Source organism: Myotis yumanensis, unplaced genomic scaffold (assembly GCF_028538775.1).
Source record: "Myotis yumanensis isolate MYYU_CA2020_CCGP unplaced genomic scaffold, mMyoYum1.0.hap1 SCAF_8, whole genome shotgun sequence".
Lineage (NCBI taxonomy): Eukaryota > Metazoa > Chordata > Mammalia > Chiroptera > Vespertilionidae > Myotis > Myotis yumanensis.
In genome coordinates, this window is record NW_027223759.1 from 2,821,796 (window position 1) to 2,846,811 (window position 25,016).

A 25,016-nucleotide genomic window follows, 5' to 3' on the forward strand; every position below is an offset into this window, starting at 1 on the left:
TCAAAATGTAACTCTATGTATGAAATTCAATTCCTAACTGCCTGTTTTTGTAACCCCAGAAAAAATGCCAGGAGCAGAGGTGATGGTTTTATTATATTCTGCTCTCTGGACAGATTTCCTTCTTTTCCAGTCTCTCTTAACTTTCCCTTTCTTTATGTCACTCTTTTATTATCCTCATCCCCTACCGTTTGCTCAGATCTATGTAATAATCAGTGGGGAGAAGTAAAAATAAACACAAAAGCATGTTGGTGTGATGGATTCAGTTAGATTTTACTTTCTCCTTTATGTTTTCTGTATTGTTTAAGGTTTATAAGCATTAGAAAAATGGGGGGGTGGGTATTCTGCTTGCAAAAAAACTAGCATTAACATTCTGGAAACTTTAAGAATTTGATTGGTGAGGTTGTTAATTAATGTACAGGCTTTAGAGACAAGCCAGTATTTCTGTGATTATATTAATTTTTAAATGAATTGATTTGACTTGTTCATGTTGTTGCTCTTTCCAGGACATGTTTTTGAAATAATTCACTGAATTTTAGGAAGCTCCTTACATTTCATACATCAAACAAAACGATAACTCCTTTCTTTACTAGATGGTCACTGTGAATTTAGCAGCCATATCCGTTTCCTTCTTTAGATGGCATGTAACCGTATTTCCTGTCTTTTATCGTCAGTAGATATTTGTTGAATGATTTAAAATATAGCACACTTACAATCAGTTTATGAAGTTCTCCAACAGAAAATTGGCAAAGTACATGACATACACTTTTGTATAAGAATAATGTAATGCAGTACATTATTTCACAAAGAAAGAAGTTCAAATGGCCAATAATCATAAAGCAAACAATACAAATGGAAACAAATGGTATATCTTATTTTCAATGATTCAAAACACAGGCTTATGCTCAGCATTGGCAAATGAGTAGAGAAAAATGCACTTTCTCTTCTGTTTTGAAAAAGTGAAAATTACTCAATTCATTCTGGGAAGCAGTTTGGAAATGTTTCAAATGTAATATTTATGGAGCATTTGATCCCAGAATTCTAGCTTTAAGAATTTATCTTAAGGTGATAATCAAATGTGGTAAGATTTCTTTGTAAGGATGTTTGTGGCAGCATTGATTATTATATAGAAGAGTTCGAACTCTATATCCATCAATAGAGATTTACTAAATAAACTATGCTCCTGTATATAATGAAATTTTATGCAGCCATTAAAATGATGATCTACATTCATTGATCTGTAAATATATTAATAATATATTGTTGAATGAAAAAAGTTTATAATATAGCATGTGTACTATGATACTGCATAACCTCTGCTATAAAAGGCCAGGTAGTACTTTTTTTTTTTTTTTTCAGAGAGGAAGGAAGAGGGAAAGAGAGATAGAAACATCAATGATAAGAGAGAATCATTGATCGGCTGCCTCCTGCACCCCCACTCCCCCCGCCCCCCCCCCCCCCCCCCCACACACACACACACACTACTGGGGATGAAGCCTGCAACCCGGGTATGTGCCCTGACCAGGAATCAAACACTGACCTCCTGGTTCATAGTTTGATGTTCAACCACTGAGCACACTGGCCAGGTCCAGGTAGTACATTTTTTACGTTTGCCAGTCATACAGGCCCTGTCACCGCTCAGCTCTCCTGTGGTTGCGTGAAAGTAGCTGTGGACAATGTATAGACAAGTGAGCGTGGCTATATTCCGGCAAATCTTTATTTTCAGAAACAGGCCTCTGCATTAGCTCCCTGACCCTGCGAAGCATGTAAAAGTGTGGGGGTGGGGGTGGGAATGGGAATGGGAGGGAGAGAGAAAGACTATATATTTACAAAAGAATGTTCACCCAGAAGTTAATAGTATGGCCCTGTGGGGATATCCTGGATAGTTTTTACTTGCTACTTTATTTTTCTGTGTTGTTTGGTTTTTATAGGCATTACTATTATTTGTCAATTCATAAATAAAGTCTGTTTACCCTTCGGAAAAACAGGTTTATGGGGTAATATGCCTGAGAGCTCTGCTTCTAAGACCTCTCATGTTACATGTGCATATAGTAAATACAGTAATACAGTGGGGCCTTGACTTACAAGTTTAATTCGTTCCGAGACCGAGCTCGTTAACTCAAATTACTCTATCAACTCAATGCAAAAAATCGGTGGAGAGACAGCTGGTATCTCAAAAAACTCGTTAGTCGGGACACTTGTAAGTCAAGGCCCCACTGTATTTAAAAATAGTTCACTGTGTTATCTGGTGCAAAATCACCTCACACCTGCATTATTGTCCTGGTTTCTTTAACAGCAATCTTCTTCCTGGGTTTTATAGTCCTTCATCTTCCTGTTACACACACAATTGCCAGTGTCACCTAAGTGTATTTTTAAATCTAGGATTCTGCTATCTGCCGGTAGGTCTTCTAGAATCTACCCTAAGTCTTCCAGTTTTGTAATAAACACACTCACTGCAGTCTTGGCTCCCCTCCTTGGGACAATGCCAGTGTCCTGGTTTCTCTTCCCACCCCCAACACGGAGCCCGAGGCTCTGTCCTTGTCTGTCCTTGTTCTCGTCTCTCCCAACATGGTTTCCTCTGGCACCCTCGTGGGGAGGGCAATCAGGACATTCGTGGAGGGCGGCGCCTGGTAGCCAGTTGGGTCCTGGGTATTTATTTAAACCCACACCTACTCACAGTAACCGGTTACCCATAACTACGTCCACCTCCTCCTGTAGCTTTTCGCTTTCCATCAAACTTCTCCTATACATTTGCCAAGTTCAGATTTACTCAGATTTCCCATCTGGCTCTCTGCATGTACCTCGATTGGGAACCTAGACTTTATTATCAGCCTCGGATGAGAGGCATGCTGGCACCTTCTGGATAGGTATCCAGAGACAGAGAAGAGTAGAAGCAGAGAAACGAGTTAGTCTCATATGCTGCAGTGACAATGAAAGAAGTAGTGGGTTCTGGGGTGTCAGTGGCACTAACAGCATTGCGTGGTGGACTAGCTGCGGAGAGGGGCGGGGAGGGTCCTCGGGAGACAGCCGCAGCTTCTGCTGGGGACCCGGGGCCGTGGCTGCCCTCATCTCCTGAGGAGAAGTGAAGGGCTGGGAGTTGGGGGATTTTGCCCGGCCAGGGTGGAGGGGTATTTTCGGCAGAAGAAACAATGTTAGCAAAGGCTTGAAGGCGCGGGAATAGCCATTGCTTTGTGGACACTGCAGGTCACTGCGCGTTCAGTAGTGCACGTCGTGTAGCAGGGAGGTCTGCAAGCTGCAGCCCAGGTGCCCAGGGCCCTGAGTCCCATGCGAACTCGTGTTTGCCGACCCCTCTGCATCAGCTGTCCCCAGCGGTTTAGACTCATGACTGCTAAACATTCGTCGCCAACTCATGAGAGCAGCGTGGAACTGCCTGCTTCTATTTCCACCATTGCAGCAAGAATAAAGCCACTGTTTGACTGGAAGTCTGAGACCTCTGAATATATAATTTATTTTTAATCTGACAGTGGTGACAAGATAAGTCCTAGAGTCCATATGGAAATTAGTATCATTGTTGTAGAACTTTATCTAGTAGCCACTGAAGAATTGCTGGAAATGAATAAACTCTACGCTTCTGTGTGAAGAGAGGAACTCAGAAGCTATTTGCTTAGCTTCAACACCTTAGAAAAACAGCCACAAATCACCAGTCAAGTGGAGAACTTGAGCAATGAAGAAGAATAGGGACAGCATTGCTGAGCCTGACCATATGGTAACATGCTTACAAGGCTTGGCACACGGCTGGACTTCCAGTGTCATAGGGAACAATGATTTATGCTCAGGAAAGAGGACGAATGCTGGGACTGCTTTTCTTCTATATTCTGAAGAGGTGTTAGGAAGGGACTCATGTTCGTGGCTCTTTTAGGTGATGCAATTCAGAATTTTAAATGCCCATTTCAAAAGATGGGTCTTCAGTATAGATCATGGTTAAGAAATTTTCTTAATATCTTTTTTGCACAATTTAAATTTTCCTTCTATACTCCCCTCATGGACAATCATGTTGAATGCAAAGACAGTGGTCTGAATTATCCAAATATTCTCTTCTTCTTTTGCAACATTAACTGCTATTTTTCTTGTATGTTCCATCGTTTATAGTTTTCTGTTAAGGAGATCTTGAAAACAGAACGCTAAGCATTTCCTCCTATTTCAGGAGTCGTACTAGAATGGACATAGCTCTCAGTTACATTATAAAGGAAGCTAAAGAACATATAAATCATGCCAAAAATACTTAGGATCGGGAGGCCTGGATGCCTCAGGGAATTGGTAATTTGACCCAAAGCCTGTCACCTGTTAAGATTTATCCTGGGTCAGGAGGGACTGAAACCATCAGGGCCTGACAGGTGCTCCGGGTTGCGTGGCAAACGCAGGGCCGACTCGGTGTCGGTCCTTCCTGTCACGTGTGCGCATCGCTGCCCCCTGCCACACTGATTGATAACTGCGTGGCGGTCTCCACGGCGGGCCGAGGACTAACCTGCCTGGACTCTCTCCACCCCACTCATGCGTGCTTTAAACAGGCTCCACAGTGCTCGCTCCGGAGGCAGCGCCCGGGCCTGCACTCCCAACAGCCACCGTCTGTTTCTTCCCGGTAGTTCCTTTATTTACAAAAGGACGAGTTCTCTTCCCCGCCCCTGCCCCTTGAAAAGCCCTCAAATAATGTGAAGCATTCAGTCGCTGCTACTTGGCACCACGGGGATAAGGAGCAGACCCACCCCTCTAAGGTACTCTCTGCTTGGACCTGAATCCAGAAGCATCAATATGCTCCTTTTTCCTTATTTTTTCCTCCTGAAAGTTGTTTGCTGCAAGATAATTTACAAATATCTTGCTGTTTCTAGTAATTTGAGCAATGGACCAATCATTTCTCTGACCAGGACAGCATGAAATTCGTGCATGGGTAGGGTCCCTAGGCCTGGCTGGCGATCAGGGCTGATTGGGGCCTTCCGGCTGCCGGCCGGGGCCTCCCTTCCCCCGTGCCGCCAGGGCCTTCCTTCATTCCATGCTGCCCCCTGGTCAGCACACATCATAGTGAGCAATCGAACTCCCGGTCTCCCCGTCAAACTCCTGCGGGGACACTTTGCATGTTAGCCTTTTATATAGAGAGATGATGTGCCCTCTTTATGTATAAAGGTGTCGTGCTGGCATGAGCATATGCAGTTGCTTGTGTGTTCAAGGTGAGAACACCTCCACTGCCCCACACATCGCCTCCCATCGCTTTGTCCTCAGTCCCTTTGCCACCCCCAGTCCTGACAGCGACTGAGGTGTTTCTGCTCCCAGAGGCTGACCTGTGTCTGGAGGTCAGACAAATGGATGCAAGCAGATGGGCCTTTGTGCCTGGAGCTTCCCACTCACCCCCCGTCCTTGGAAAGTCACCATGTCGTTGCTCTCACCAGTGACCGTGCAGTCAGTTCTCCGTGATATGGATGTGACACAATTTGTTTACCCATCAGCAGGCAATGGACATTAGGTTTCCTGCTTGGGACTGGACATTCACATACAGGCTTTTAAAAAATGGATATAGGTATTTATTTCTCTTGGGTAAATATCTGGGTGTGGAATTGCTAGGTCACATGATGAGTATGTTTCCTTTTACATAAAATGGCCCAACTGTTTTTTCAACGTGAACGTACCATTTCAGTGAAAAATTCAGTGCATTTCAGTGAAAAATTCAGTGCAAATTTTTTAACTGTGAAAACTCCAAATTTTTGAGTTTTGAGTTTCTGTTACTAATAAATCATTGATCTGAAGTTCTTGGCTATTTTTATTACTCAAAGCAGCGAGACTCACTGAGGCAACTATCAAGACATCTTGTTACTTGCTCCTGGCAAGATCCTGGCGCGTCTCTTAGACAGACTCGGCGCAGCCTGCCAACTATGTGCTCCCCGATCACCATGGCCTCGGGCCACGCTCGGTGCAGCTGACTTGATCTCTGCAGCATGTTCGGGTTTAGGAGAGTCAGGGCTTAAACGAGCCAGCATCCGATAAGATTTCAGATTCCAGGAGATTCATTTTCTGATTAAATGAAACTGCTCCTGAGTACATAAGCCTTACATGTAAAGTTAAAATAGGCTTTTATTAAACAGGTTTTTTTAAATTAAAAAAAATGTATATTGCTATTAATTATTTTAGACAGAAATATAAACAATGGCATGCCAGTATTTTATCCTTTGATCTGATGAAATAATTTGATTATGTCAAGAGTTCCAGATTCTGGACAGTATCTTTTAAATTTTTTTTTTAGACATCGGAGTTTTGAAAGATCCTGGATTTAAGACCATGACATATTTTCTAGTTTGTTAGAAGATTAAAGGCAGTTTATTTTAGTTCTTGCTTTGGAAAGGTCTAGAATAGATTCAGATATATTCTTATTATTATCAGCATTTCATTTTCAACTCCCATTAATGGCGTGCCACAGACAATGAGGCCTAACCTAGATCTCGAGCTCATGTGCCTTTTAAGAAGAACCGATGATGTTAAAACTGCTGGGTCGCTCCCGAGAAGACCAAGTACACCACCTGCTCTAGCACAGTGCAGGCATAGTCCGATCTGTTCTATGAATGACAGGAATTATCCTAGGCTAGGAAACAAGTTTTGGCAAGTTCTAGAAGAAAACATTTATAATAACTGTCTGAAATTTACAACACAACACAGCAGATAAATTGTCATCCAAGGTCTGAGGTCTCATTTGATTTCAGAGAAGGCCACAGACCTGCTTGGTAATGATGCTGTTGATGCCCCTTGAACTGGGAGAACGTTCAGTGACTGAAATGACTGAATTCTGAGAGATGGGATGCCCTTACGTCTACCCGCAGAGTAATCGGACTGATTTCCTTCAGCCTCCCAAGAGTTGGCCTGATTCTTTGCTGCAGCTCCCCAGAATGGTAGCTGGGCGCGGTCCCACAGTGATATTCATTCTCCCCAAATGCTGCAGGCATTCAGGACCCGTTTGGGACGCCCAGGGTCTTAGACCCGCCAACACCTGCATCAGAGAGCGTGGGTAAACCTTATCGTGGGGCTCTGAGTCAGCCCGAGGCCAGGGCCAGGAACTTGTGAAAGAAATGCTACCGAGCTTGAAAGGGGAGGTCCCTTTGCTTGAACTCTGAATTCCCAAAGGACTGAGACTTTGTGGAGGGGAAAGGCATAGGCAGCTCAGGTCCTAAATTTAGTGGGTGGGGCCCCATCAGAACCTGGCCTCCAGGCCGGGGAGAAGGAGCGCCTGCAGCTGGTAACGTGGGAGCTAAGGCCGCTCTGAGAGCCCCGGGGAACCACCGGGGACTCAGGCGCTCGGTTGGCTCAGTGGAGACCCAGGTGGCTCTTCAGCCGAGAGTCCAGCTCCAGCTTCAGAGATTCTCTCTCTTCCTTCGAATCCCTGGTGGAATCCCACACGCGTGGGACTGGGTTGTCATAGTCACAAGCCGGGATTGAAGAGAGGTAACTCACTTCACTGTCTTTAACTGACCTCATCTTGGTTTAAACCTTCCTCCTCCACGATGGAAAATGCTCCAGCTTGTCAATCAGTTACCTGTTTTCCAGTTTAAAATGTAGGGTTTTTTTAAAGACAAACAAATACTAAATAATTTCACTCATAGGAGGTATCTGAAGTAACCAAACTCGTAGAAACAGGAAGTGAGATGCGGTTGGCCAGGGGCTGCAGGCAGTGCTGGTGGCCGAGGGGCGTGTGATAGAGAGTTCACCACCCCGAGTTTCCGTGTTACAGGATGGACACGTTCTAAAGACGTGTTGCACAGCAATGGGGAAATGTTAGCATTGCTGATATGTACATGTAAATTGTTAAGATGGTATATTTTGTTATTTTTACCAAAATTAGAAAAATAAATAAATAAATTGGACCTCATTAGGAATCATTTAAATTGGGTTATTACTCTTGTTCAGCATTTCTCACTCCAGAAAGGTTCTCCCCCTCCCACCGCCCTGCTTTTCTGGATGAATCTGGAGCCAGGTGTTCTGTCCTCCCTCAGGGCTCTTGTTGGGGTGGCTTGTTTTGCTTGGTCTCAGGCAGCACCCTTTCCTCTCCATGTAGCCGCTTTGACTCCATTGGGCTCCCTGGTAACTGAGTGTCCTGGGCTGGTAGCCACTGAGAGATTGCTGGCCCCCTGGCTTTGGGGGCACTGTGCTGGCACTGCTACCAATGACTACACTCTTGCCTTCAGTTAGGACAGTGGTTCTCAACCTTCTGGCCCTTTAAATACAGTTCCTCATGTTGTGACCCAATCATAAAATTATTTTTGTTCCTACTTCATAACTGTAATGTTGCTACTGGGATGAATCATCATGTAAATATCTGATATGCAGGATGGTCTTAGACGACCCCTGTGAAAGGGTCGTTCGACCGCCAAAGGGGTCGCGACCCACAGGTTGAGAACCGCTGAGTTAGGAGGTTCCTGTACTTTCCTCCCCCAAATCCAGCAGCCTATCCAGCAGCCCATTTACCAAGCTGTCCCCTTTTTTTCTTAATGAGTTTGGTTAAAGGCTTGTCAGTCTTGTGTATCTTTTCAGAGAACCAGCTCTTGGTTCCACTGATCTTTTGTATTGTTTTCTTAGACTTTATTTTGTTTCTTTCTGCTCTGATCTTTATTATTTCCTTCCTTCTACTCACTTTGGGCTTTGTTTGTTGTCTGTGTCCTGAGGTAAGCCTGTCATGTTATGAACTTCCCTCTTAGGGCTGCTCTCACTGTGTCCCAGAGATTTTGGGTTGTTTTGTTCTCAGTTTCATTTGTCTCAAGTTATCTTTTTATTTATTCCTTGATATCATGTCAACCCTGTTCATTGTTTAGTAGCATGTTATTTAACCCCCATGTCTTTGTGTGTTTCAGTTTTTCTTGTGGTTGGTTTCTAGTTTCATACCATAATGGTCAGAGAAGATGCTTGATATGATTCCAATCTTCTTCAACTTCTTGAGACTTGTTTTGTGTCTTAGCATGTGGTCTATCCTAGAAAATGCTCCCTATTTGCTTGAAAAGAATGTATATTCTGCTGCTTTGGGGTGAAATGCTCTGAAAATATCAGTTAAGTCAATGTGATCTAGTATGTCATTTAAGGAGTTGATTTTCTGTCTGGAAGATCTATCCACTGATGTCAATGGGGTATTAAAATCCCATTACTGTCAATCTCTCTATTCATGCCCATAAAGATTTGCTTTACATATTTAAGTGCTCCCATGTTAGGCGCATAAATGCTTACTAGAGTAATAGCCTCTTGTTGGATTGGTTCTTTATCATTATGTAATGTCCTCTTTTGTCTCTTACTATAGCCTTTGTTGTGAAGTCTATTTTGTCAGACATAATTTTCCTACCCCAGCTTTTTATTTTTCATTTCCATTTGCATGAAATATCTTTGTGCGTTGTCGTTGTCCTTCTCCTCCTCCTCCTCCTCCTCCTCCTCCTCCTCCTCCTCCTCCTCTTCCTTCTTCTCTTCCTCCTCCTCCTTCTTTTGTTAATCCTTACCTGAGGATATTTTTTTAGAGAGAGTGAAAGGGAGGGAGAAAAACAGAGAGAGAGAAACATTGATTGGCTGCCCCCAACAACCTAATAGAAAAAAATGAGCTAAGGATAAAAGCAAACAGGTAATAGAAATGGAAGTACAGTAGATCCTTAAACATGAAAAGATGAATAACCTCTTTCAAAGTAAGAGAAATGCAGTAAAATTTATGATAAAATACCACTTTTCACTTATCAGGCTAGAAATAAGAATGATGAGGGTGTGCGAAAATAGGTAATGTGTCGTTAATGGAAATAGAAATATAAATTGGTACAACCTCTACAAAGTACAAGTTGATGATATCTGTGAAAATATAGGTAATCATATCCCTTGATTCTGCAAAGGGGGTTACACACACACACGCACACAGTATGGCTCCCTTCCGTTCACATAGACACTACCATTTAAACTACGGCAGCATCTTGTCATCATAAAGGGAGACAGCCTGAGAACCATGCAGACACAGTTCGGTGACGGGGGGAGGCAGAAGGAACTGTCCACTGAGAGTATGCAGCCGCTGCACTCTCCTGGAGCTGCCTTACACCTGCACTGCAGGAGAGAATGCGTTTCCCCCTGTCCAAGCCACCTGTGAATTGGGGTTTCTGTTATTTACAGCTGGAAAGTACTCTAAATAAATAAACATGTAGAGCCAGTGTGTGCATACATAAATTATGTATATATCAATACACACATATATCTTTACATTTGAATATGCTACTACTAAATCTATCATAATCAATGTAACCATTCCCTGTCGTTGAACTATATGTTACTTGCCATTTTAAAAATTAATAAACAACATCATTTTATACAAATGTTTTCTTTGGATAAAATTTTAAAAGTAAAATCATTTTATATAAATTTTAAGGAACTTGTTAAATGTTGGAAGGCAGCTAGCTAGTCAGGGCCCTTCTGCAGGCAATGAATAGAGTATCCTTTTCTGCACCCTTACTAATAATACTAGGTATTAATATAAAAATGTAACGCAATTGCAGGTGAAAGAATAACATGTACTTTAATTTATTATTAGTGAGAAGTAACACTGTGATTTACTAAACGATTACATAGTTTTCCAACAGTGTCTATTAGATCATAATCAGATAAAGATAAATAGAAACTACTTAGCTTTGAAGTTCAAGAGTCTAGGGTTCAGGTATGAAATATAAAGAATTCATAAACAGATTCAGTCAGTCAAAACCTGTTCTTGTATCTTCTCACATAAAGACCTTCTGAGCTAATTTTGGGAGTGAATTTGATGGGAAGAGAAAAGCTTCAGACATTAGTGGTTTTCAGTGCCCTACCTTGTAGGCTAAGCTGGATTTAAGGAGATAGAGACTTGAGAGGCAGGGACACTGTGCATTGTTCTGGGGAATCCAGGGGAGCAAGCATCATTAGAGCAGTTCCACTGACGCCATGGTGTCATCTCTAAAGGAGAAATAGTGATACAGATGACAGCCCTTAGCAGATGCCAGTTTGCAAAAATTGTTTTATTTTTCACCCTGGTGGCTTGGCTCAGTTGGTTGTTGCATCTCCCATGCACCAAAAAGTTATGGGTTTGATTCCTGGTCAGGGGACATACCTAGGTTGCAGGTTCAATCCCTAGTCGAGGCCCCTATGGGAGGCAACCGGTCGATGTTTCTCTCACATTGTTGTTCCTCACGTGCACTCTCTCTCTCTTTCTCTCTCTTCCTGTCTTAAAACATATCCTTGGGTGATGATTAAAGGAGATAAAAAGGGAAAAAAGTTTTTTCACATCTGAGCTAATGACTGAAAAATCATGCCACTACATTTGTATTTGTTTCTCCCATCATATGTGAGCACCTGTCTTAGTCACTTACTAGTCATGAACATCTCTGAACCTCAACTTCCTCATTTTAAAATGGAGATAATCCTATATAATAAAGAGGTAATATGCAAATTGACCATCACTCCAACACACAAGATGGCCACCCCCATGTGGTCAAAGATGGCCGCCCCCATGTGGACACAAAATGGCCAGCAGGGAAGGGCAGTTGTGGGCGATCAGGCCAGCAGGGGAGGGCAGTTGGGAGGGACCAGGCCTGCAGGGGAGGGCAGTTGGGGGGGACCAGGCTGGCAGGGGAGGGCAGTTAGGGGCAATTGGGCCAGCAGGGGAGAAGTTAGGCAACAATCAGGCTGGCAGGGGAGTGGTTAAGGGGTGATCAGGCTGGCAGTCAGAAGCGGTTAGGGGCAATCAGGCAGGGAGGCAGGCAAGCAGTTGGGAGCCAGCAGTCCTGGATTGTGAGAGGGATGTCCCAGATTGGAGAGGGTGCAGGCTGGGCTGAGGGACACAACCCCCCCCACCATGCATGAATTTTGTGCTCCGGACCTCTAGTCCTATATAATAAAAGCCTAATATGCAAATCGACCAAATGGCAGAATGACCAGTTGCTATGATGCACACTGACCACCAGTTGCTATGATACACACTGACCACCAGACGCCCCCTGGTAGTCAGTGCGCTCCCACAGGGGGAGCGCCGCTCAGCCAGAAGCCGGGGCTCACACTGGCTTGCGCAGTGGTGGTGGCAGGAGCCTCTCCCGCCTCCACAGCAGCACTAAGGAGCAACAAGCTGAGCAGTAAGGAGCAGTGAGCAGATGGGCAGTAAGGAGCGAGGGGTCCCAGACTGCAAAAGGACACAGGCCGGGCTAAGGGACCCCTCCCCCCACCCCAGTGCTCAAAGTTTGTTCACCAGGCCTATAGTCTATATATATAAAAGGCTAATATGCAAAGTGTCCCCTCAGGAGTTCGACTGGGAGACCAGGAGTTCGATCACTCCCTATGATGTGCGCTGACCACCAGGGGGTGGCGTGGAACGAAGGAAGGCCTTACCAGCAGCCGGAAGGCCTCAATCGGCCCTGATCACCAGCCAGGCCTATGGACCGTACTGTGTATGAATTTTGTGCACCGGGCCTCTAGTATCTATATAATGTGTGTTTCTTATAAGTAAATATTTGTGCTTCTTGTCCAAGATCCTATGGGTGGTTTATTCTTTGCCAAACTGAATAAAATATGCAAGGACCCACACACTATCAGGTAATAATATACCTGACCAACAGAGATATTGAGTCAATATAGTGTATGTTGTCTCAGCAAATACACAACCATATCTCAGCCTCTGGCACAGGCCCTATCCTGAATTGGCCCTGCTCTCTGTGGCCAGAACCAGGAATCGGTCAAATACCTGGCCAGGCAAGCTGGGCTCACTGCTCACCGTCTGCTCACCTCCATCAGCAAAGGAGTCCTCTGCAGGCACTACAGGGGCAGTGCTGTTTCTCCCGGGAGACCACACCTGTGCAACTTGTTTTGGTCACAGGGATGGATCTTGCCCTGTGATAGATGGGGACCAGCAACGCACTTGAAGTCTGTCTGATCCCAGCTCTAAGGATCCCAAGTTCCCTGTCAGCCACAGGGCCTGGTCTAGACCTTGGGGCAGTTGTACTGACTGCAGGTGTATCTGCAAGTGGAAGGGCCACCCTCCTTGCTCCTTTCTGCTGTGATTTCTGTCCTGGCACCTGGCCGGTCCGCGCTCCCAGGGCCCTGGGCTCCTGCAGACCCTCCACGCAGGCACGGCACATCAGTCACGTGTCCCCCCGTCTCTGAGAAGGAGCAGCTTTTCAGGAAGACATTCTTGGAGCTGGAGGCCAAGCCGTCGCCTCAGTGGCTGCCCAATTGTTTCCATTCAACAGCTTGGCTGCTCTCGCACACTCACCCTGTGCGCTCAGCTAATTGGTGTGCGATGCTACATTATCACTTTCAGAATCCTCTCCCAGTGTCACAAGGATCCGAGGTCGTGATGGGGGCAGCCTGCAAGGACAGGTTGCATTTTTGCCTGGCTGTGGCTCATGCCAGAACTCTGAGGTCTGTGGGAAGAGAGCCACGAGATGCTTGGCTTCCCAGTCGGAGCTCCTGTCCGTGGGAGCGGATATGGGAAAGTCTAGTGGAGGAGCCATGGCCAAAACCGCATAATCACATTCTGTTCTGAATAGTGTCCTTCATGAGATGTTAGGAAAAGAGAACATGAGCCTCAGAGAGAAAACATTTTCTTATTAGAATGAGTTTGAGTGGTTCAAAAGCCAAAGAGGTAAGTTAGCAGGTTAATGCTTCTACATTTGAGGGTTAAAGGAACCTTTAAGATTTAATTGAGTCAACTTTCGCTGTCGCCCTCTCAGAACTTTCCAACAGATCTCCTTGGGAGCTGAATCAGAGAATATGTTGTAGATCTCTGTAAGCTAATTCTAAAGTAAAAGAATTTCATCAAAGTCAATTTTTAAAGAAAGTCAATATATGTGTGTTTAATAAAAAAAATCACCTTTAGCCCTAGCTGGTTTGGCTCAGTAGATAGAGTGTCAGCCTGTGGACTGAAAGGTCCCTGGTTCAATTCTGGTCAAGGGCCAATGCCTGGGTTGCAGGCTTGATCCCCAGTAGGGGGCATGCAGGAGGCAGCCAGTCAATGATTCTCATCATTGATGTTTCCATCTCTCTGTCCCTCTCCCTTCCTCTCTGAAATCAATCAAAATATATATTTTTTAAAAACTTCACCTTTATTATGGAGCAGGAATAGTAGCAGTACACTATGACATTTTTTCCTGCCTTACAGTAATCCAACACTGGAATAAACTAATGCTAAGGTCACATGTCTTTGATTCATTACCAGAGTATGTACTTCTATGTCGGGAACATTTTGCATAACGTTAACCATAGCTGAAGTGAAATACTCAACCTTTAGAATAGATTTTTAGAGAGAGATGCCCGCTGCTATGACACAGACAGTTATGTCTGTCAGATAAAATGAGCAGCCCCATGTGGAAAATCTTACATTCTTGGGCATCCTGTGGTTTTGACAGGATGTGATATTCATTGAGCTGTTTTGATATGTAATCTAATAAAATACATGTAAACATTCCCTCTATCTTGCATTTTAAATGGCAACAAAGATCATCTTGCTAGTAACCCTGCATGCTATCTACTGAAAATGCGTTCATTTCCCAAAATTCCACCCGGACGTCAATGAACTAAATTTAGTGCCATTCTGCATTGCTTGACGTCTTACTCAGGATGACCAAAATTAGTAATGTTTGATGTGTTTTGCAGTGTGTAAGCTGGAACTGAATGACCATGGAAATGAAATTTCAACACCACATGTCACATGCCAGGCAAGTCATGACTTTATAGCACATTTTAGTATATGTTTTAATTTATTAAATACTAGTATATTTGGGAGTAGTATTTGTTTTATTTTTTTAAGTTATTTGTTATTTTTAATGGATTTTTAAAAATCATGCTACATTTTTAACATGATTGAATGATCAAACAAGTGTACCACTGATTTATATTTCTACTTTTTAATTGAAGTATAGTTGGTAGATTTCTATTTCTTGTATAGTTAATATACAGATATTAAATGCTATGTTTCCTTGGGCAAGTTGATTACTTTCTTTTAGCCTCAATTCCTCTATGACATCGTATAGTAATAATACTTAACTTTCAGCATTATAGAGGTAACATTACATCATTAATGTGAAAGCACTTTGAAAACTATTTAATTATTTTGATTTTTATTCCTCTACCCAGTGAGGCAGTGGTTTAATCACACACTCCCGTACATTTCCCACTAGAGTCCACTTGTCCAGGAAGATGTCCAGGCTGACAGGAGATTTGCGTGAACACATGTAAATTATTATAATCCTGTGGGCATTGACTTAGTGTCCAGCATTGCCTTTCCCAGCTGATAGTTCACGGCTGAGAGCGTTTTGGTTTCAGCTCTTCCGCACTTTGCCTTTGGGCTCATTCCCTACATGCTGACCCGGCATCCCTTCTGCTCCAGCATCTTGTTTGCTGAGCCAATCACAGCATGCGCTTAGACTGTCCTCTCTAGGCTTCTGTCCTGTCACCTGTGAATTAGATGACTCTAAGGCCTTCCATATCCGACACCAACTCATTTCTGAGCCCATGTATGTATATATCTACTGTGCTGATCACTTGCTCTTTATCCACCTTCTCATTCACACCAACTCTTACTCCTTCACTAAAATGCAGCCACACAACCTTTTGCAAAAACCAGTGCTGAGTCCAGATAAGGCTATCTTACAAAACACAGACATGAAAAAGCAGAGTTTCACTCTTCCATTAGGGCTTGTGAAGAGCTGTTGTAACCAGCACAATGAATCATTATTGCTCTTAGTTCAAATCCAGACCCTGCCGCTGACATACCTCCTATTATCTCGATTACTCCGAGGTTTCATCTGTAAATCGGGGACACTAATGTATCCCACACTGAGCATGTTGGAAAAGTTCCTGGCACAAACCTGGTACTGAAGAAATATTATCACTTCACACCCTACTGATTCTGACACCCAGACTATAGAAACCATGATTGTTTCTTGATTTTGTTTTTGACACATAAGAAGAGCATGTGTTTATCATTTGAACTCATTTGTCCAGTTTAATCTATCACAAAGTTGCCAGTTGGTGATTATATGATCCTTGAGAAGCATAGAATGTCTTAGTAAATAAGTTAAGACATCCAGTGACTTTCCCGGCCGGTGTGGCTCAGTGGTTGATCACGACCTATGAACCAGGAGGTCAGGCTTGATTCCAGCTCAGGGCACATGCCGGGGTTGTGGACTCAAACCCCAGTGGGGAGTGTGCAGGAGGCAGCCCATCAACGATTCTCTCTGATCATAGTTGTTTCTCTCTCTCTCTCTCTCTCTCTCTTTTCCTCTCTGAAATCAATAAAAACCCATATATATAAAAGCCTAAGTGACCAGCTGACCAGCCAACCATCCAGTAGCTATGATGTGCAATGACCACCAGGGGCCAGATGCTCAACGCCAGAGCTGCCAAGCTGTGGTGACTTGGCCGCTGTGATTCTCTGGTGACGCACCCAGAACCAGAGAGGAGAGAGCCTGATTCCAGGGTGTGTAACCCGAGAACTGCCCTCTTGTAATCCAGGACCCCTCGGGGGATGTTGGAAAGCCGGTTTTGGCCCAATGCCCGCAGGCCAGGCCGAGGGACCCCACCAGTGCATGAATCCATGCACCAGGCCTCTAGTATATTATAAAAAAAGGCATCCAGTGATTTGATATTCCTTTTCCTTTTCTAATACTCACATTATTTAATGACAAAACTAATTAATTAGAAAGCACATCTTTATAAATACACTTTATTAGTTCATAAATAATAACTTTTATCTTAAGAAGGAAAATTCAGTATCCCTCCTAAGGGTTTGTAAACTAGGTTTGATGAATGAGCTGTAGGAAGGGCCTAAATTCCTGATATTATGTTCAAATTTGTGTGTTTTTTCTTGTGAGAGTTCCTAGGCTTCAACAGATTTAAAAGGGCCATTGACATTCTAATGTTTGTGAATCATGGTTTAAAGTGAAATAAATTAGATTTTTAGGAGGGGGGTTTAATTTAGAGAATAAGTGAGTTTTAATTTAGTTACTGCCAATGTCAAATTATTGCCTTCTTTATTTTAATAAAGTTCTATACAGAACTGCAAAAACCAACTTGAATACAAAAGAACTATAGAGTTTAGAAAGGTTTTTTCTTTATTTTTATTATTTTTAATTCATATAGGTTTGTGGGAAGTATTACAAAAAAAATTCAGAATATTAAACCAGATACACTGCATTGAGCTTTACATAATGTTTCCTTAAAACCTCAGGGATTAGGATTATGTTATACAAATGTGTACCCTTGGGTGCTGAAATGAAAATGCCGAGCCCCGGAAGCCAGGCAGAATGCCCTGCCCCCCCAAGACCTCGCAAACAGAGTGTGCAGGCCCGTCACAGACAGTGTCCCGACGCCTCCTCTCACGTCCTGTCAGCTTGGAGAGAGGGCCACCCCGGGACAGTTGGTGATGGGACCCTGGGCCCAGGTGAAGTGACTCTAAGGGTTGGGAGTGACTCCTAGGAAACGGCGGGTGCTCCTTCCTCACACCCCCCCACGGAGGTCAAGGTCTCCAGCTATCTGTATTCCAGCCTAAGGCACATTCATGGGCCTATGACCTAGAGCCAGTGGTCGGCAAAGTGCAGCTCAGCAAACCGTGGCTCGCGAGCCACATGCGGCTCTTTGGCCCCTTGAGTGTTGCTCTTCCAAAAGATACCGACTTCTGCGCATGGGCCACGAAGTTTCAATCACACTGTACGTGGGCGCCCGCACGTGGTGTTTTATGGAAGAGCCACACTCAAGGGGCCAAAGAGCCGCATGTGGCTCGTGAGCCGTGGTTTGCCGGCCACGGACCTAGATTATGGGTCATGAATATTCAGGTCCTGAAGAGGTAGGTCCCAGTGTGTGCACCTGCCAGTGGCCTCACCCCCTTCCCAGTGTGACATTAGCCAAAGGAGTGGAAATGGCTGTAACATCACTGATGGTTAAAAATTACCTTCATGTGAATGACGAATTAGCATTTAGGAACCATGGCACTAGATGGCATGTTAGCCACCTGCGACTGCTTGACAGCCACGTCACTACACTGCGGGGGTGGAGAGGGATTCAGGTCGGGAAGACGGGCGCACGGCTGCCCTCGGATGGCCAGGCACCTCATCATTGTTCTTCAGTCCACTGGGAAGTGGGTGCCACACGGGCCCGGAGGAATGTGCCGGGGTCACTGAGTGCGAGGGAGCGAGGCCGCCTCCCGTGTCCCGTGGCTGCAGCAGGACTGTAACTCTAGGACCACGCACCCTGCCAACTGCCATCGTTTGGAAATTGAACCTATGAAAACATATAAATAGTTTTCAGGTCACGATAGAGAGAAATGAAACAGATAAAGCTAGTTCTTGCTTTTGTGTGTGTCAAGCAACCTGACTAGGACCAAATTAATAGAAATTTCACTCATGAGAGCCAGAGGAGCAGACCTAACAGTCCCAAAGCAAACTTTTGTGCTGAACCATTTGACTTTGATAATAAAGTAAAAACCAGAAATCTAGAATGAATCCTCATCACATAAAACTGTTGTGTCTTGCAGAAAAGGTGAAAACACTTTAATATAATTTATATTGTTTCTACACATTACATGTAAGAAATAATTTCACTTAATCATAAGTACAATGAATTTGATTTAACAAAATTCTAATTTACAAAACAGAAGTCAATATATGCAGAAATGTATTCATTATTGAATTATAAAGTTAACAGTTCTTGTTAAGATATCATCAGCTTATTAGTCTGTATTTCAGGTAATAGAATGCAGTCATTTTGGTATGCTTAGTAATATAAGTATTAAAATAATGGAACGTTGAGATTTGAGTACAATGACAGTAAACCATGGAAATTTCACATTCACATTATACAGCCATCATCAATCCATAAGTGAATGTTTATAATGTAAAAAAATAGAAAATGATTGTAATATAACCATCTAACCATTAGCGAATGGAGTTTTAAGACCACTATTTTATTTGCTAATTTCTCTGAAGTATAAGGAGTTGCTTTTCTGTCATATGAGACATGTCTTGGTGCCTTAATACTTAATTTGAAATGTCCTCACTGTAAAAATATACCAAAGTAAATAAAAAAGGAGACACTTATTTACAAAAAAATATTGTATACACATATAAATGCAGTTGTTTCAAAGTCTTTTATACAATATTGATAGAATCTGTCATTTTTATTATTTTATCATAAAAACTGCAGTGTTGCAAAGGCAGGCTGTCATTTTTAAATTTTTGTAATTTGGAAATTTTGATAGACATGAATACTTTTTGGCTACCTTTTAAGATAAATCAGTTTCTCCAAGTATACTACAAAAATGATTCTTCTTGTACTAAAGAAAACGCATTCCCATTTGGAGGTCTATGAAAGTGTGCCTGAAGAAAGGAATAACTCTTTATCTTGCTCAATGTTTTTACTTGATCACCTAATAACATCAGCCGTTCAGTCTGTTGCATTAGCACCATCGGCGTGGATTGCGACTGGACTGAACCGATGAACACAGGAACGGGAGCTTGCATACTGTGTCCCACCCCTAGTTCTGTGGATTTCATCTTACCAAGTATTCTAGCAGACAATATAAACTCAAGTGTGTAAGGATGATTTAAACGATAGACACAACAGCGCTGCATTTCACCAACACTACATATGGGCTTTGTGTGGCTACTAAATGAAAATCTAGAGAATGAACTTTTCAGCACTCCTTTCGTTCACTAGGTGCAAGGAGAGCTGCTCGCATCGACCCGCGTGTGTCATGCTGTATATACGAACGTAAGTGTAATTTACCTCCTAGTTCAAAACTCTAAGAATCATAGAACTTCTAGTGTGCGATTTATTTCGATGGTTAAATGCCAATCATTGCATATATTCTCGCTTTTAGTTCATGTCCTGTGGTGTGTGCTTATGTGACTGTCGCATACTGTAGGCGTAGAGCCTGTGGCACATGATTTCACAATTTCAAAATTGCTGAGGGGAAGGCCTTCCATGCTTTAGAAAGGTACGAACCAAATATCAATTTCATGAGCACCCACAGCGATCTACTACCATGGATGGAATTTTCCCATATATCATTTGATTTTTGCTATTAAAATACAGAATATTAATGGAAGCCATCTTTGCCGGATTACAGCAGGGGCCTACTGAGCCGCTGGGGCTCGCTTGGTGTACCAGATGAGTATAAGGTTGTTTTTGTAAAAGTACAAATTCACACTCTCCAGAGCAATAATAGGCCTTATATCTTTTGGGGGCAACGATCCAATCCCATCCGAAAGCTTCGAAATCCACAGTCAGAGGGTAACGGCAGCATCGTGTCTCCCTTGAGTTCTCGTCACAGTCAAGGCCAACAGCTCTTCTGGATCTTTTTGGTGTGTCTGTTACCTTGACTTCCAGAAAGGGATTCTGGGTAAAAGGGAAAGAACAGTCAGTACCATCCGTAGGTCCTGGGACACTTGGCTCTCTCGAGAAGTCATTATGGAAGAAAAACGAATCCTTTTGCTTATGACACGTTTATTTTTAAAAGGCACAGAATTGGGGATTTTTAATTTACACTAGGATTGATTCTTCCCTATGGCTCAAAAGTATTCAACAGCAATACAGAGTTCCCTGTGCATTTAGTGGATGCTCTGAAAATATTTATAGAATATGTGGGTCTGAAAGCACAATCGAGTAGTCACCCCCAGCACTGTGTGTGGATTGGAATGGGAAAGGGAAGGGAGTGGTGAAGGAGGTGGTTTTAGTGGGTTAGAAAGAGAAACTCTATGAGAAGGAGGGACAGATGCAGAAAAAGGTCCAGTAACGTTTCCTTCATTCTTTCACTAAAAGATGTTTCTAATCAGATATTTAAACAATCATTTTCTAACCCTTCCCCACACCAATCTTTTCATGCATTTGAGACTTTTTCTTTCTACATGAAAAACTCTAAGGAATATGTCATATTAACCACCTGTTTAATAATAACTAACATCTATCACATCACCAACTCTGATCATTAAAATGCTACTTCTAAAAAGAACACTTTCTCAAATAATGAATAATGGTTCTTATCCTATACCAAAATTGAGACCCACCAGTCATTGTTATTTAAGATTATAAAAACAGTAACATCATTTTGAGAGTCAATAACATTTTATGTAGCATATTTAAGGAAAAATAGGTCATTTGGAAAACTGAATAATTTCTTTAAGAATATGTTTTCATTAAAGTAGAGCTGACTTAATACCACTTAGTAAGAACATTAAAAAGGCAACATTTATTGCTTGCAAGGATAATCTTTTGTTGTAAATTATGTCAATAGATGGAAGTGAAAATACGGTCACATTAATCCATTTTTGTAAACACAAGCATAAGTAAACAGAAACTGAGTAGCTCTAAATTTACACTAGGTTTTAAAGTTGTTTTTATTAATTTTTATAATATAGAGGGCATTTTCATCTCCATGGTCTGATATGAAATTAGTTGGCATACCCTAAGTAAACTCTTGAATATTTACTCTTGAATGGTAAGGCAGCTCAGAAATAAACTAGGCAGCTCAGGGTAACTAGCTTGAGCATTAAATATTATTAGCATGAGTCACAAAGTAATCTCCATATACATTTGCACCAACAGCCTACAAAATAACGAACACATTTATGAGGGACCTTTAATATAGTGTATAAGACTAAACATATTGTACTTAGTTCATTGCTATAAATAAAAAGCATTTTATTTTAATTATAACTTATAAAGCTTCTTTTTTAATGCTTTATTAAGGCAGAAAGATTCAACACATTGCACGCTGGGGTAGGGGAGGGGGAGTTTAAATTTCTTGGATATGTACTCAAATCCACTATGAAGATTTCATGCTTGTATTCATATAATCATGTAGAGCATATCCAGTCTCAATTCAAAAGAACTGCCTAAGAAGTTAAGTACCTTTTAAAAAAAAAATTCCTGATGCAAAGTAAAAGTATCAAGAACCTCTTCCACAGGGCATGAAATTAGAGACCCACTTTTATTGGGTACAGGGCTAGGATACCTGTGCTTGACTTGTGAGCATAGGAATCGGTGGCTCTTTCTTTTTCACTCTGACTTGTTCCCATTCTGATGAAAACCTAACGAGGCTGTGAGAATGCCGCTTCCCCTCATCACTTACCAGCCCATCCTCTCCCGGTCCCGGGAAGGTCACCGCAAGATCACGACCATTCTCATCTAAAGCTTTGATTTCAATGCCCAAGTTGGATTCGGGTTGTTTGAGCCAGTTTTGCAACACGGTCTTCACATCGATGCTCTGCCAAATGCCAGCGCCTGGGCTCATGTCGAGTTTCAGGGATCGGATTCCCGTGTATCTCGTCCCGTCTTCCATGGGCTCGACGAGCCTCAGGATTTGCACAAACACCGTCGTGGGCGTCATGACGGGTCTCAGATAGATCCACAGCTGGGCCTGGACCACTTTATTGAATTGTATTTTAGAGTTGAAATTAAAGAAGCAGCATTTGGGTTTTCCTTCCACTTGCGTCAGAAGATCAGCTAAAAAAATGAATCAGAAAAGAGTTACTGAAATTATTTCTCATTAAAAAAATGAAGAAACCCTTTCATATTGACTGGTGAGTATTTTTTCTATTGGATTAATGAATGTATATTTAGTCTTTTAAGATGAAAAACTGTAGAATTTCATTCATAACTCGGAAAAATACCCAAGAAAAGAATGACTCTAGTTCTTCAGAATTTTTTAGATGTTTTTTCAGCTGTTTATGAGGAATCTGCTCCCTTTCCAGAGAACTGTGGACTCGGGGAAACCCTGAGAAGGAACGAACAGCGGATGAGATTTTAAAATGATGATGATTAGAGAGAACAAGAGATACCGTGGAGGAACATCCACTTAGAATTCTTTGGGAATCTGAGCAGTTACACTTACTGAGCAGCTATACCAATCAGTCTGGAGGAGGAACCCTCCCCCCAGGCCTGAATTACCTGGGGACAAGACACTGAGCCGCAGCCACGCCTGGGCACTGAGCAGAAAATACAGGACATCGGCTGCATGTGGGCTCTGGAATAGCGTTTTAAAGGATCGAACCCAGGCAGGTAATTAGTTCAAGGTTAACTTGGGGCTGTTTGGAAAGTTAGGAAGCGCGTCTTCGGTGCCGGGCTGTCGGGGTGAGCAGAAGCCCTTGGAAATGTCTCTCCTCTTGGTTTCCCTGAGATGGTTTATAAATAAGGCAGATCTGCTCCGGGACCAGCTGATAACAGTCTTCAAGGAAAAGCCTTAGCTGCATTATCACCTGATGACTGGACAGGGAGAACACTATTTTGAACCTGTCTCGAGCCCGGTGTAAAGGGCAGAAAGCACTGCATAAGGCAAGACCCGCAGACACTCAGCACCCAGTCGTTCTGGTCTTGCTTCCGCGAAGGTGCCTGGCTCCCTTCCTTGCTTGCTTGAAACACGCATGTCTAGTGATGAGCCTTTTCACTGAGAACAGGACTGTAGTTTTGAACTGACTGCAGAAGGAATTGTATGACATATATTCTCTTTCAGGAGCAAGGTAAATACTACAGGTAGTCGTCCTCCCTCCCCGAAGAATTGGACAATATTTTAGAAGTTCTTAGGCAGCGTGCCTGCCTGGAAATGGCAGGCCGGAGGCTTGCAGCCATAGCACTGTGGTCCAGCTTTAAGCAGGGCTTGGTGAGCCATAACCTACTCGGCTGAAGCGTTTATTTCTTAGGCATTTTCCGATAATTAGTTCTTGATCATCATTATGCTGTGTTTGCTTTGTCACTGCACGTTTTAATACACTGCATTTAAGAAATACTTTCTCATACTCTCCAGTGTAATCACTTTTAAAATTAAATAGCTTAACTTGCGAAGAACACAGACACCCTGTGGGGAATGGTTTTGAATTCCAGGAGTCATTCCAGGTGGCCGGCAAGTGCTCAGCTGGGCTTAGACCTACAAACCCGTGTCTCCCCCCCCCCCCCCCCCCCCAGTCCCTGTTCTCAGTGAAAAGCCTCATCACTAGACATGCGTGTTTCAAGCAAGCAAATGCAAGCATGGGTTGTATGTGAGTTGTAACATGGTTTGTAGCTCCTCTCCTAGTGGCCTTGGTGCTGGTGACAGTGGCAGCCTGGCACGGTACCTCTGCCACATCCCACTAAGCACCATGAATGCGTGGCGAGCACTTTCAGATCTGAGTCTCATGAAATCCTGAGAAAACAACGCAAAGCTGTGGTCCCTCCTAATTACATAAAACCCCCGGCTTGTTAAAGAGCCTGAGCACAGACCATGTCTCACACACCCGGGCGGGCAGCCGGCAGGGCCGGTGCGGGCGGCTACTCACGTGCTGTGGGCATGGTGATGACCTTCTCCGTGGTGGCGTGGTAGTCGTCCTCCTCCAGGAAGCCCTCGCTGCCGCCGTCCCACTGCACGTCGTCCTGGTCGATGAGCTCCTGCAGCGGCGGGGCCCTGGGCAGGAGCTGCCGGATGGCTTCCTTGCTGATGTTGGGCGCTGTTTCCAGGCGCAGTTTGCTGAGGATCTCGATCTTTATGGCTTCTATGCGGGACGACTTTGTGTTCTGCCTCCAGATGCACGCGTGGCACGGCCCCTCTTTCTCCACATCGCCTTTCTGCTCGCCGTTCTCACTCAGGTCCACGGGGCCGGCGATGATCAGCATGAACAGGTAAATGGACACGTAGACTTGCAGCTTTTGCATGATGTAGAAACTGTGCGGTCTTTTCCTGCTGCTTTTCCTCCTTTGCTTTTGAGTAATGCCAAGCAAAGGGGAATGCCTGGACAGTCGGAGACACCAGGGGCCACCCAGGGAATCTTGCACGCTGTCTTCCAAGTGGCTTTTTATATTCCGACTCGGATGGGACCAGTGTCGTCAGGACCTGTGATTGGCTCCTGCTCCACAATGAGTCTCGCTGTCAGAGGTTAAACCCTGTCTGTCACAAGTCACCAAGCCGTGTTCTGTTACAGGCCAGGGCGAGCCGGTGCATCTGAGTGCTTCATAAAAGAAATAAATCTACAAATCAGGGGACGGAGAGGTGACAGTTGAGAAATGAAAGTATGTAAACAATAACATGAACT

At 43.5% G+C, this 25,016-nt stretch overlaps 1 protein-coding gene across 1 annotated transcript; it reads right to left on the reverse strand.

Moving 5' to 3' along the window:
• Positions 1-19,974: 19,974 nt before the first annotated feature.
• On the reverse strand, positions 19,975-24,732 carry LOC139015484 (growth/differentiation factor 8-like). The gene is made up of 3 exons (XM_070423263.1): positions 24,267-24,732; positions 22,088-22,461; positions 19,975-20,355 (listed from the first exon to the last, which is right to left on the reverse strand). Exons 1-3 carry the CDS (start codon positions 24,637-24,639, stop codon positions 19,975-19,977), a joined length of 1,128 nt encoding a protein of 375 aa, XP_070279364.1. The 5' UTR covers positions 24,640-24,732.
• Positions 24,733-25,016: the final 284 nt, after the last annotated feature.